The sequence below is a fragment of the Nicotiana tomentosiformis genome, chromosome 11 (assembly GCF_000390325.3).
Source record: "Nicotiana tomentosiformis chromosome 11, ASM39032v3, whole genome shotgun sequence".
Classification (NCBI taxonomy): domain Eukaryota; kingdom Viridiplantae; phylum Streptophyta; class Magnoliopsida; order Solanales; family Solanaceae; genus Nicotiana; species Nicotiana tomentosiformis.
Genome location: NC_090822.1, coordinates 72,941,847 through 72,955,344, shown reverse-complemented (window position 1 = coordinate 72,955,344; position 13,498 = coordinate 72,941,847). Strand labels below are relative to the sequence as shown.

Below are 13,498 nucleotides of genomic sequence, written 5' to 3'. Positions count from 1 at the left end.
ATCAAAAAGTTAAACCCTGGCTCGCAGCTCGGAACCCGACAAAACTTACAAAATATGACAACCCATTCAATTACGAGTCCAATCATAGTAGTTTCACTCAAATACGATCGATGTTCAAAACTCAAAAAATTACTTTATGAAATTTTAGACAAAACCCCTCAAATTTTACTTTGAAATCATCAATCAAATGCCAAAAATGAAGATGGATTTATGAAATATAACCAAAACAGAGTATAGAATACTTACCCCAATCTATGTGGTGAAAATCGTCTCCAAAATCGCCTAAATCCGAGCTCCTCAACTCGAAATATGACCAAATGAACAAACCCCCGATATTTTGTGTTGCTGCCCAGCTGTTCTGCCTCGTTTCTTTTGCCAAACGATCCCGAAACTCACTTTTGATGCCTCAAATGGATTCTTTGTGAAATTCAAGTAAGCCTTTAAATCACTCCATTTGACCTTATAATAAAGGAGATATGTTGGTTTCAATATTTGTAAATAGTGCATATTTTTAAATACGAATTCAATGGCAATTTCGTAATTAATCTGAAAAAAATATATGGTAACCAAATTCTTAGTAAAATGACCATAAATTCCTCATACGATGTCGAAACTTGATGATTCCAGTTGATATGGTTCCAATATTACGATACGAATCTAATGATTCAGTCAAAACATAAATTGGAGCTAATTTGCTTAATGTGGTACCATTTATGCTTGAAGAAACGATGTCGAAATATAAAAAACGAGCGCAACACAACCTAAACCTATCTGAAACTCACCCGAGCCCCTCGGGACCCCGTCCGAACATACCAACAATTCTCATATCATAACATGGACTTACTCGAAGCCTCAAATCACGCATAACAACATCAAAACCACGAATCGCATCTCAAATCGAACTTAATGAACTTTTGAACTTTCAACTTCCAAAACTCGTGCCGAACCATAACAATTGAACTTGGAATGAACTCAAATTTTGCACATAAGTACCAAATGATATAACGAACCTATTACAACTCGTGAAACAACAATTTGAACCCGATTTTATCAAAGTCAACTCTCGGTCAAACTTATGAACATTCCAAACCTTCAAATTCCAATTTCGCCAATTAGTGCCGAAAACTTCTAGAAATATCCAAATGCAAATTCGGCATGTGCCCAAGTCCAAAATTACCATCCGGACATAATGGAACCATCAAAACTCTGACCCGAGGTCAAATACTAAAAAATCAAACTTGGTTAACTTTTCCAACTTAAAGCTTCCTAGTTGAGAATCATTCTTCCAAATCAATTCCGAATCACCTGAAAACCAAAACCGGCAATTCACACAAGTCATAATACATCATACGAAGCTACTCAAGGCTTCAAATAGCTAAACATAATGCAAATATTCAAAACGACCGGTCGAGTTGTTACAATGATTAGGTGATCGAAGGGAACATGCACCTTGCTCTCAATCAGTGGTGACCGAAGGCGGAATAGGAGCTGGTGGTGGAGAAGAAGTTGGGGCAGCACTTGGAGCAGAACCCTTCTGGCCGGTGGAAACAACTAGAACCCGAAAAGGATAATCAACTATTTCAGCCAATTTAGACTCTCGAAAGAGTCCCTCTACTCCTCCGATTGAGTTATTGGAGCTCCTCCTCATCTTCTTCTTCTTCTTCTTCTTCTTCTTCTTCTTCTTCTTCTTCTTCTTCTTCTTCTTCTTCTTCTTCTTATTCTTCTTCTTCTTCTTCTTCTTCTTCTTCTTTGAAGAGAAACTATTTTCAGCATCATCCTCAGTTTCTTCTTCGTCAAGGACCACAATGTCTGGCTCTTCTTGGATTTCCTCTATAATAGGGGGCTGCACTTCAGCCTCAATCCTCGAGGAGTTTTTCTTTTTAGGTTTCTTTCCCTTGGGTCGGGGACTGATTGATGATGCAGCTTCACCGGAAGCAACAGCTATATTACGAGCCCTTTTCCGATAAAGGGCCTCTTTTCTGAATTTGCATTTGGATAAACAAATAACCCCTTTGAAAGGCCTGAGGTTGCATCATGAAATATGAAAAGTCAGTAATCTATTGTCGAATGAAGGCATGTGCCAACAAGAAGGGAAAAATGAAGTTGTTTTTATCGTGATTCTTGCACTTCAAATTTTTCTTTATTGAAATTTCCTTCTACATGTAGAGTTCCAACGTGGAAGTATCCAAAATATTATGAATCCATTGAGTTAGGTTTCCTACTATTGGGGGAACCTAGAGAGTAGCTAAAATAGAAGGAAGTAGATTTAACAAAAGAGTGAAAACACTTTCAAAATGGAAAAAGAGATATTTGAGAAAACATACGAGTATAGTTCCAAGCTTCAGAAATTGAGGATGCTGGTGATTGTATAATATCCCCGGGAGTAACGGCAACAAACCTCTCTATCCAACCACAATCATTATCATCATCCACACTGATGATGATGGTATTGTGACCACATTTGCTGAGTTTGATCACGTCTCCTCGAAAGATATTGGGAGCGTAGAGGTGGATCAGGTGTGCAAGAATGAGATTTTCTTGTGCCTGGGAATACAGATACTAGAGACAAGCTACCGTACAATATATCACGGGACCCACTTGATCCAAATAGACTTAGTAATTTTGGAAAAAATTATGAATAATTGGATCTATTTCCTTTCCAAGCCTGAGGGTAAAAGGGTATATATAAACAAAAACATACCCTAGTTTATTGAAAGTTACTCTTTCCACTTTGAGGGTGTCAAAACTTCAATATACTTTTAGTCACAATCTTCCTTCACGTCCTGAATGCTAGCTGGGCGAATAGAAGAAGGATATTCACCAAGTGCTTTATTTCTGTTGTCGTCAGGGTTGGAGGAAGTACTTTGGACAGGGAGATTCTTTTAAAAATGCCATTTAGAAGGAATGGTTTTATTTGTTGTGGGAGGTTTAGCGTCAGAATTCATTGATGGTCCATCACCGATGCAAGTTCCAGTGTCAGTGGATGAAGGGAGAGATAAAATCTTTGTAAGATTATGTTATTTGGCGGAAGAAGATGAGTTGCCGGAGAAGGAAATAACAGAAGAAATGGTGACTAAGCCATCATTACCTAGGTAACTGGCGAAACTATTCCTCAAATCGCGGGAGAACACGTGTTTAGCTCATTAAATGAAAAGAGAAATGCGTACTTTCAAGTGTCAGAAACTGTTCGAGAACTTTCCTGCCAAGAAAAGAGAAAGTCTTATCTATTTTTCGGTCACATCAAGTTGATTCACTGGAAAGTAGGGGGACTATCTGTATTGAGTAAGATTTGTAGTTTACAGATGGTCTTCTCTCGAGCAGACACGTGGCGGTGATGACAGAGTGGAGATGAGTCAACATATAGTTAATACCGGATATAGTCATATAGCCGATATTAAGTATATTTCGAGGACATAAATATCGTGGAAGAGAATTTAAAAGTAAGGTACCAGTTTGAAAGAGCAGCATTAAAGGAGCAACCGTTACAAAAAATTACAACATTTACTCCCAACGTTATGCAATCATCAAGAGGGGTTTTCATTTATCTTTAAGATGGCGTGATTTTGGGATCTTGTCTCCTTTGATTTAACTATAAATAGAAACATTAGCATTCATTGTAAGGACACGAAGTACTAGAATTACAAAAGCTCTCATTCTTTCTCTCATTTTCTTAAACTTTCTAAGGCTGTTATCAAGATTTTCTAGTTACTCTTGGTTCCGGTGGGATCAAGCTTGTTCTTTCTTTATTTATATTTATTTTATTTCTCTTTATTCTTTTTTATTTTGTTAATCAAATCAACTTAATCCATGTATCTATAGACCACGTTTACAAATTCAATTGTACCTCTTCTGCGAGTAAACAAAGGGAGAAACGATTTAGGGGGAAAATCTCAACGGAAAATTTTAGGGAATTATTTAGAGCACGCTTACATAGGTAGCATATACAAATTTAAACTACCATGCCCGAAAAATATGCGCTGCCTAAAATACGTATCTAAAGTGCTTGACAAAGGCCACCCCTTTTTGAAGCATTCACACAGACACTTGTCAATACTTTTCAAGCGTCGTCTAAAATTGGTGTGGACTTAGACTAAATTTATTGTAGTATGGGCTGATTTTTCCACCCCTAGTTCTGGCTCATGTACTTAGTATGAAGCCTAAGTCATGTGGTGTTGGGTCTGCATTTCTGCAAAAACAAAAGCTTATACAAAATTGGCAGATGGTGACAATTTAGAATTAAGTACTACTTGATATAAGTGCACTAGTGGAATTGAGGCAAGTGGAAGTCCATATATAAGTGCACATTTTTGTGCTGAAATCTTGCACAAGAATTTATGACTTTGGACGAAGTATCATATTTTTTTTGGCTAATGAAAGAAGCTTTTATTAAATAACACAAACGGAAGTTATTACATGATCGTAACTGAACGTATAGTCCCAGTTCCATAGAGGTCTATCTTTAGTTCATTAAGGATAAAGGGGGGTGGGTATACAAAAATCAAAACATTGTTTCCCATGGTTGGATCTGTGCCTTTCCCATAGCAGGCTAGCTTATCTGCTGCAGCATTTGCTTTCCTAAAGATGTGGCACACCTGTGGGCTGTCCAGCTTCTCCATTAGTTGCCTGCAATCCATTAACATGTGTGAGAAAGCTAGATTGTTAGACGATATAGTTGAACCATTACCTGTGAATCAGTTTCCACAATAAGGGGAACTAAGTTGTTAGTGAGTGCCATCCTTAGACCATTGTAAAAGGCCAGAATTTCCATATGAATGGCAGAGTGTGCGTAGTTGTAATTTGCATAGCCAATGATCCAATCACCATTGCGGTTTCGAATAAGTCCACCACCCCCTCCTGCATTACTTTTTTCATCGTAAGCACCATCCGTATTTAGCTTGAAGAACCTATTTGGGGGTGGTTGCCATCGAATTTATTTCTTTTGATATGAATTTTATTTTGTGGTGATTATGAACTAGGTGGAGGTACTCTATAGCTTGAAAAGATATGTCTGAATGTGTTAGTGGAGCAATAGAGTTCCGGAAAAGGATATGGTTTCTATTTTTCCAGATAGACCAGAGTATAATAGGAGTTAAGATGGATAATGGGGCATTTTTGTTATTAGTTATAGTCCATTGAGTTGGTGTGGTACAAAGAGTGAGGATTGTAGGTTCCAAATGGTTTGGTGGGATATGTATGTTGAATTGATCCCATAAGACTTTTGCTTTTGGGCATGTTATGAATAAGTGTGTGGTCAATTGTTTCAGTAGTGTTTGGGCATGAAGCACATGTGATTAGCCGAAGAATGTTTCGATTGGATAAGTTTTCTGCTGTAGGTAATTTGTTATTGAAGAGTAACCACAGGAAGAATTTTATTTTATTCAAAGCATGGGTTTTCCACACCCATTGATGGGAGGGAGAATTTGTGAGGTTAATGCTATTTGAGCCTTGTAAGTACATATGGTAGGCGAATTTTATAGAGAATAAACCCGAGGTTGTGTATTTCCAAAAAAAGGAGTCATTTTTAGGTTCTGAATCTTTAATGTAAGTATTTTCTATTAGGCGGATAATATTCATAGGAATGTCCATGGATAGTTCCGAAAGATCCCACTTATTATCGGGAAAGATACTTTAGACTGTTTTTGTTCTATCTAGTTCTGTGAAAGGGCCATTTATAAGAGGCCTTAGTGAGTCATTCGACCCAATCCAATTATCATCCCAGAGTTTAATACTGGAGCCGTTTCCAACATTCCAAGCGATTCCTTTATGGAATGTCGAAATATTTTTGATAATTCTTTTCCATATATAGGAGTCAGATGGTTTCATTTTAAAATCATTTTGAGGATAGCGTGATTGATATTTTCCTTTTAAAACTCGAGCCCAAAGTTGGTATGGATTTTTAATAAAACGCCAAGTTAGGCCAGAAAGGAGAGCTGAATTTTTACCATTAGATTTAGGGATTCTTAATCCACCCATAGATTTAGGAAGTGTAACAGTTTCCAATTTGCTAGATGGATTCTTCTTTTATTTGCACTGGAACCCCATAGGAAGTTGCGTTGAATACAGTCAATTTTTTCTATACAAGTTTTGGGTAATACAGTTATTTGCATTGCGTAACTAGGGATGGTTGCTAGTACCGTTGTTATGAGAGTAGTACGCCCTGCAAGGGATAGTAGTTTTGCCTTCCATCCTTATAGATGATTATTCGTTCGATCAGTAATGTACTGATAGTCATTGCTTTTAGGATGTGATTAGTGATGGGGAGACCTAAGTAGTTACCAAACTTTGTAGAGGGGGTCATGTTGAGTGAGCGTGCGATATTGTGTTGGATGTGTAAGGGCACATTTTTAGAGAAGTAAACTTTTTATTTGGAAAAATTAATTTTTTGACCCGAAGCAGTTGAAAGATTGTTGTAAATATTGATAATAGTAGAAGTACTTTTAGTGTCAGCTCTTGCAAAAAGTACTAAGTCGTCGGCAAACAGTAGATGTGATATCTCTGTTGACACCCTGCCAATTCTCATGGGGTCGTAAAGGTTTTGGTTAATTTCTTGATTTATAAAGCGTGACAAAGAATCCATGCAAATAATAAATAGATAAGGGGATAAAGTATCCCCTTGCCTAATTCCGCGACTTGGGTTGAATGAGTTGGATGGTTTGTCATTTATTAGGATGGATATGGACGAGGTTGTGAAACAAGACTTTATAAGGGTAATTAATTTGGGAGGAAAATTTAGGCTAACTAAAGAATATCTAATGAAGGACCATTCTAGGCGGTCGAAAGCTTTTTCAAGATCAAGTTTCAGCATCATATGACCAGTTCTCCCCTTAGCTCTGTTGAACGTGTGAATGGATTCCTAGACAATAATACTGTTATCACTAGCCCTACACCCAGGAATGAAGCTATATTGATTTGGACTAATAATTTTATCTAGTAGTAGTCTAATACGGTTGACTATAATTTTTGTGATTGTTTTGTAAGCCGTATTACAGAGACTAATAGGTCTATATTGGGTGATGAGTTCAGGGTTGCTAACTTTAGGGATGTGGGTGATGTAAGTAGAATTAATTTTGGAGGAATTTGAGATGAGGAGAATACGTCCATGCAAGTTTTATTCACAGCACAGTTAGTGTCTTCCCAGAACTTTTGGAAAAAGAGTGGGTGGAGGCCATCGGGTCCGGGTACTTTAAAAGGCTTAAAAGATTTGATAGTGCGTTGAATCTCAGTTGATAATAGGGGTTTTATGAGGTTCAATTGTTCCTCATGTGTTAGAGAACTAATATTTCTAGGAATGAAGTTTTTTACACTAGAGGTTAGTTCACTAGTGTAAACTTCCTTAAAATAATTTATGATAGTAGAATTAATTACATCTTGGTCCAAAGTCCAGTTACCAACAATATCAGTTAGATCAAGAATGCGATTTTTGAGGCGTCTAAGAACTGTAGTTGTGTGAAATAACTTTGTATTGGCATCAACCTGATTTGGAATCTAAAAGTACTTTTAGGTTTTGTAGTATGTCGAATAAGGTCAAGGAGTAGGGGACAATGATCCGAATAGGTACGAGGTAGTTGAAATACTTTGGAATCAGAGTATAGGTCTAACCATTCTGGGTTACTCATAAATCTATCTAATCTTTCCAAAATAAGCTTACTATTGTTTTGGTAGTTAGATTTGTTTGTCCATGTGTACCGTGACTAGTGGTGGCAAAATGGTTCAAAGAAAATAGTTAACCACCTATATTATCTATTAAAAAATGTGTTGGATAATGAAAATTTTAAAAACGGGTCAAATATGGATAAGAACCATATTATCCATTTAGAAAATGGATAACCAATGGGTAGCCAATAGATAACTAATGGGTCTAACTTTTATATTTATAAAGCCTCAAATTGGAGGTTCCTCAAGTTAGGGTGACTAAGAATTCTCCCAAAAGTGATCATATGCAAGAAGTCATGGATAATATGGTTATCCATATTATCCGCCGGTTAACCCGTTTTTTATCCGTATTAAATATGGGTCGGGTCGGATAATTTATCCATTTTTTCATTACCCGTTTTCGATCCGAACTATATCCGACCCGACCCGCCCATTTGTCACTCCTAACCGTGACCCTACAAAACCTAGGTCTATCATATTCATAGTATTTATATAGTCAATAAAAGCAGCACTCTTTTATTTTTGATTGGGTTGCCCCCAAGCTTTTCGGAGGCCTTTGTTACTTGATTAAAGTCTCCACAAATTAACCAAGGAAGATTTATAATATTAGCCATTTCTTTTAGGTTATTAAACAAAATACTCTTGAATCTTATGTTATTTTTTGCATATATAATAGAAATAATCCATGTAGGAGAGGAGGTAGTTACCCGCACCGTGGCATGTATTTCATGTTATGTGAGGACAATTGGTTCTATTAACGACCTCGTGGTTGTTCAACAGCAAGGCTATTCGCCAGAGAAACCTGAAGCTGGCACTTGGATTAAATCAGTGAATGGCAATTGTTGCAATAAAATATCATGATCAGTCATACGTGTTTCGGTAAGAGCTAAAACAGATGGCATGTTTCCTTGTAGGATGGCGTCCAAATTACGCCGGAAGGTTGGATTGTTTCCACCTCTACAGTTCCATAGGAGAATCTTCATGGGTAGGATTGGTGGTGTTATTGATTTCCCTCCTGGACCTAGTGTCAGGTCCAAGTTCGTTGCAAGAGCTGGACATATGTTCACCACATATTGTTGTATTGGTGACCATGCACAAGATCTTATGTTGAGTGATACCTTGCGTATGTTTGGTGGTGTTTGAATTAGAATTCATTCTTCTGCATTTTAGAGAAATGTTAGTGTTAGGCATTCCTCCGTCAGGAGGATTGGCTCCATCACCTGATCTTGAATGTTTTGAGTTTTCCACCAGTTCCGGGACCTGTGGAGGAGGGGAATTTCCTGGTGTTGACTGGAACGATTGAGTAGTTGCTCCCATCTCCGGCACTATCTGCTCTAGTGACAAGTTTTCCATTTGCGCTGGTGTGATAGGGGTGTGTAGTGCATGTAGGACTTGGTTGAGCGACAAGTCTGCAAAGTTGCTTAGTGGGAATGAGTGGAAGTTAGTTTTGTTGTTGTGTGTTGTTGGACGATTGCATCAGCATATTGCCCAAGGTTGGCAATTCCTCCTCCTGGACTGTGTGATTGTAGACTAAGGACTAGTAAGCTTGAATCATCTCCGATGCATTCATGGTGTATGGCTGGACTTCTGAAGGTAGATTTGGAGTTAGGTGGATTAAGCTTTGGCCGTTCCAGTTGTTCATGGGTGGTAGTATTGAGGATTCCGTTAGTTGGTTTCCCTGCAATGGGTAGTAGTTGAGGGAGTGAAATGGAGCTTGGTATGGTGTGAGGGTGTTATTCCCTAGCGGCATGGGAGCTAGCTGGAACATGCATGGTGATGGAGGTATTGGGAAGGGAACCAAGACAGGTGTGTTTGTTGGTGGAGGTTGTGTTTTTTGGTTCATTAGACGTGGCTGGTTCTGCTAGTACCGACGGTTGCGAGGCATTTTTGCTTTGTGTTGTAAGCTGTGTAGTATTTGTTACTGAGGGAGAAGGAATAGCTGGGGGTGGTCTTATAGGATTTGAATTGCCTATGTGCCGAGGGTTATTGGTTTTGGTTTTGGTTTTCAATTGTCTTTTCCGTAGTAGTTCAATAGGTTTTTCACATGGGGTTGCATTGAATGAGGGAGATATTGTAGCAATAGGAGTACTGTTTTTGGAATCATAAATATTTGGTAATGAGATTTCTTTTGTTCTGTCATTTAAACCACAAATAAGGGCATTTACAGTGCCCTTTGGGAGAACATCTGTGTTGCTTGGAAGGACTAAGGTTGTCGGAGTAACTAAAGATGTTGTGTATTCTTGGTTTTGGACGGAATGGATGTTTGGTTGATGTGGACTGTTTGAGGGTTTGGGTGATGTTTCCATACGTGTTTGAATGGTGTTGCTTGAAGAAGGAGATATAGGGATAGGGGAGTTGGTAGTTTTATTAGGTGTTAGGGTAGTACTTTTGGTTTGAGTGAATTAGTATCCTGTTGTGAAGATTGTGTAGTACCAATGTTAGAAAGATTTGGTATGTGTTGTGGGTAGTTCCACGTTTCCAGAAGGGGTGGGGTTGATGTTGTCTTTGTACGTGGGTAGTATATTTGCCATGTTTACTGATTTTGGCTTATTAGTTAATATTGTTTCAGCACAAGTATTTGTTAAACTTGAGAAACTATTATGAATATGTGGTGATGGAGTATTGGGTTTGGGAGGTGAGGTGGTATTTTGTTTTCTGTTATATTTTGGGAAAACTACAGTCGTCCAAGGACAATTGCGAGAGTCGATGGTTTCCCCCTTATTTGATTTTTCTTTTTCGTTTTTGGACTGATCTTTTTCTTTTTTTGAATTTTCTATTTTTTCATCTTTTTTTTTTTCTTTTTTTTTCTTCTTTTTTTTTTTCTTCTTTTTTATTTTCAGTAGAGATAGTAGACGTACCTGGGTCCATATTGCCGGGTTTTGTGCAGTAGTAGAGTGTATGTCCCAAGACTCTACAACTCTAGCATAGAGTGTTGTGCTCTCGTAATGTATTTTTTGGAGATGTTTGCCAATGAGTATGTCCTTGGGTACTGGTTTTCCCAGTTGAACCAATATGCATAGCCTGGCGTATCTTCCCCTGCTTGTGTTCCTTGTGTAGCTATCAATTTTTAGGATTGATCCATTTTGACTACCAATTTTCCGTAAAATTGTAGCATCATAATATTCTGTTGGTAGTTCTGGTAACCGGATCTAGATTGTGGAGAAGGGCATTGGGTCTTGTGTGGGGTTGAATTTAGGTCTCATTTCCTAACTGAGAGGAATTGTGATCCTATGAACCAAGGACCTTGATGCATGACTTTAACATAACTTTCAGTGTTGGTGAATTTGATTAGCTAGTAGTCGTCACCAAGATCTATCAAATTTAGATCCTCATTTAGATTCCAGAGTGTTTTGAGTTTGTTTCTAAGAAACATAAACCCTACTCTTTTACCAACTAGTTTAGTTATGACTGCTTGTTGCCAAGGTGCGTATAGTCTGATTTTTTCGGTTGAGGAGATTGGAATAAAATAAGGGAGTTGTGTTGGGTTGTCGTGTTGAATGCTTTCGACCGGCATAAAACAGTTATCTATTAAAATTTTATCTCGAAAGCGTACTTTTTTGGTTGATTCTCGATGATTGTTTGTGCTCCTGTGGAGTAGATCTTCCTCTTGGTCACTCATATGGTCATCATCAGTGGAGCCCATCTTCTAAAAAGGTTGATGAGTGTGGAGGTTTGGAAGGAAAGTACAGTCTTCTCGAAGGAATCTGGAAAGTGATATATACATTGAGACTTATTAATATGTGAGTAAAAGGGGTGATTTTGAAAGCGCAAGAAGGGTGTTTGATCAACAGCCTCACAAGAAAAAAAGAAAAAAAAAGGAAACACACCTCTTACGAAACTTCTTAATGACAGACTTTAGACATGTATATATGAAGATTAGCTTTGGCACAATTAACTTCAAATCCTAATTTCAGAGGTATTTCTCAAGTTTTAAAACTTCTAACTCGCCAATCTTAAATTTTGAAGCGATTAAATTTATAAAACTTTGTAAATTTTGGCTTGTCTTAAATGAAGGTCCTAAAAGGGTTGTCGATATACTTTGCCTCTTTAGAACCCACCTAAGTTAACGTAATAGCTTTGCCTGAAGTATGCAAATAACCCTAAAAATACATGATCTTAAATGTTTGTCCTTGTTTGCTCCATGGGGGAGAACTTCAAATTTAACAAGTACTGCTCCTTGTTTGCCTTATGGGCATGATTTTAACTTTTAACCTTAAATTTCTACCCATAGAACAAGCAGGGTCAAAAGTTAAAGATCATCTCTATGAGTGACCAAGAGGAAGATCATCCTTATTTTTAATCATGTTGTTTAAAATATATTCACAATTTACAATGTATTTAAAGATTAGTCAATTTTGCTCAAAATTCAAGACACAGCGTCCTTGGGTTTAAACCTCAAAGTTCAAACTTTAGGGTATCGTGTCCTAAAGTTCAAAAATTGTATCTAGAAGTTCGAATCTTATGTCGTGTGTCACAACCCAAAATTCTTACCTCTGGGACCATGATGGCGCCTAACATTTCACTTGCTAGGCAAGCCAACGTTAGAATAATGTTAGCCATTTTTAACAATTCAGCTTAAATAATAATAAAGAAACCAATTATCTAGATTATTCTGAAATAGAAAATTCCTACTATTCCCAAAACCGGTAGTACAAATCACAAGCTCTACAGAGTTTACTAGAAAATCTCTAAATACAACAGTTCCATAATAGAATTTAACAGTGTAAGGAAAAACAATATCAGAAGGTGACTCCAAAGCCTGCGAATGCGACAACATGTGTACCTTAGAGTCTCCACAGCAATGCTTGATCAACTAACAAGAATATCAATAACTCTGAGTTACCTGGATCTGCACAAAAAGATGTGCAGAAGCGTAGTATGAGTACACCACAGCGGTACCCAGTAAGTATCAAGCCTAACCTAGGTAGAGTAGTAACGAGGCCAAGTCAAGACACCTACCAGACATATAAACATGTACAATACGTTACATAAAGCTAACAAGGAAGAATATCAATATAAGGCCAATAATAGAAGAATTTCCAATTCAATTCAACAATGAAAACAATAATAACACGGATGGCATCGAGCAAACAATCAAGCAATTAAGCAACAACACAGTCAGAGTGCAACTATAATATAAAAATGACACGGCATCGCCCTTCGTACTTTGACTCTCGTCCTTACCATGAAATGATGAATAATTTAAACAAAATTCCAACTTGAACATAGTAAAGTGTCAAATGAGTTATTAAGCCAATTTAGGATTTAAATAAGGTAAAATAGTGGAGAGGTTGTGCAAATAGAATATCAATTGGGTTTAATTTAGAAATATATGAGATCCAATAAAATATTGTATTTATACAAAAATAGTACATCAATCAAATTTTAACGAGATAAATATGGGATTTATTAAAGTAATATGAAATAACAATTTTCATGTAAATTACTCGATAAGAAGATAATGAGTTCTATTTTTGAAAGACACACAAGTAGAACAACTTGAAAATTCTTTTCATTTAAATATGCTAAGTTTTCAGCAACTACTTGTCATATCACATATGATGCATGATTCACCTAAGAAGTCTATATTGTTCTATTTTTAATATATTGACAGTTAATTAATTTTGTTCAAAATATAATGAAGTGATTTAAGAAACCGCAATAACCGTCCTAGAATGGAATGCATCACGAGAATCACAATTGGAATTAAACTTAATATCACAATAATTTCATATTTGTTGCGGCGTACAACCCGATCCCATAATATATTCATATTCAATTCCGTTGCAGCGTGCAACCCGATCCCACAATATATTCATATTCAATTCTGTTGCGGCGTGCAACC

At 37.2% G+C, this 13,498-nt stretch overlaps 1 protein-coding gene and 1 long non-coding RNA gene across 2 annotated transcripts; both read right to left on the bottom strand.

The window, feature by feature from the left end:
• Positions 1–1,456: 1,456 nt before the first annotated feature.
• LOC138901665 (protein PXR1-like) lies at positions 1,457–2,895 on the bottom strand. The gene is made up of 2 exons (XM_070189444.1): positions 2,864–2,895; positions 1,457–2,021 (listed from the first exon to the last, which is right to left on the bottom strand). The coding sequence occupies exons 1-2, from the start codon at positions 2,893–2,895 to the stop codon at positions 1,457–1,459; spliced, it is 597 nt and encodes a 198-aa protein (XP_070045545.1).
• A 1,462-nt stretch (positions 2,896–4,357) lies between these two features.
• Positions 4,358–5,013, bottom strand: LOC108945343 (uncharacterized). Its single transcript, XR_001969476.3, has 2 exons — positions 4,685–5,013; positions 4,358–4,623 (listed from the first exon to the last, which is right to left on the bottom strand). It is a non-coding gene; the product is annotated as an uncharacterized lncRNA (long non-coding RNA).
• Between the last annotated feature and the right edge of the window lie 8,485 nt (positions 5,014–13,498).

Excerpts from the sequence above, each read along its gene's own strand:
- LOC138901665 (XM_070189444.1), bottom strand. The coding sequence starts at position 2,895 with ATGGCATTTTTAAAAGAATCTCCCTGTCCAAA. Across the intron at positions 2,022-2,863 it reads AAAGAATCTCCCTGTCCAAA|GCCTTTCAAAGGGGTTATTT; the intron begins GTACTTCCTCCA and ends ATGCAACCTCAG.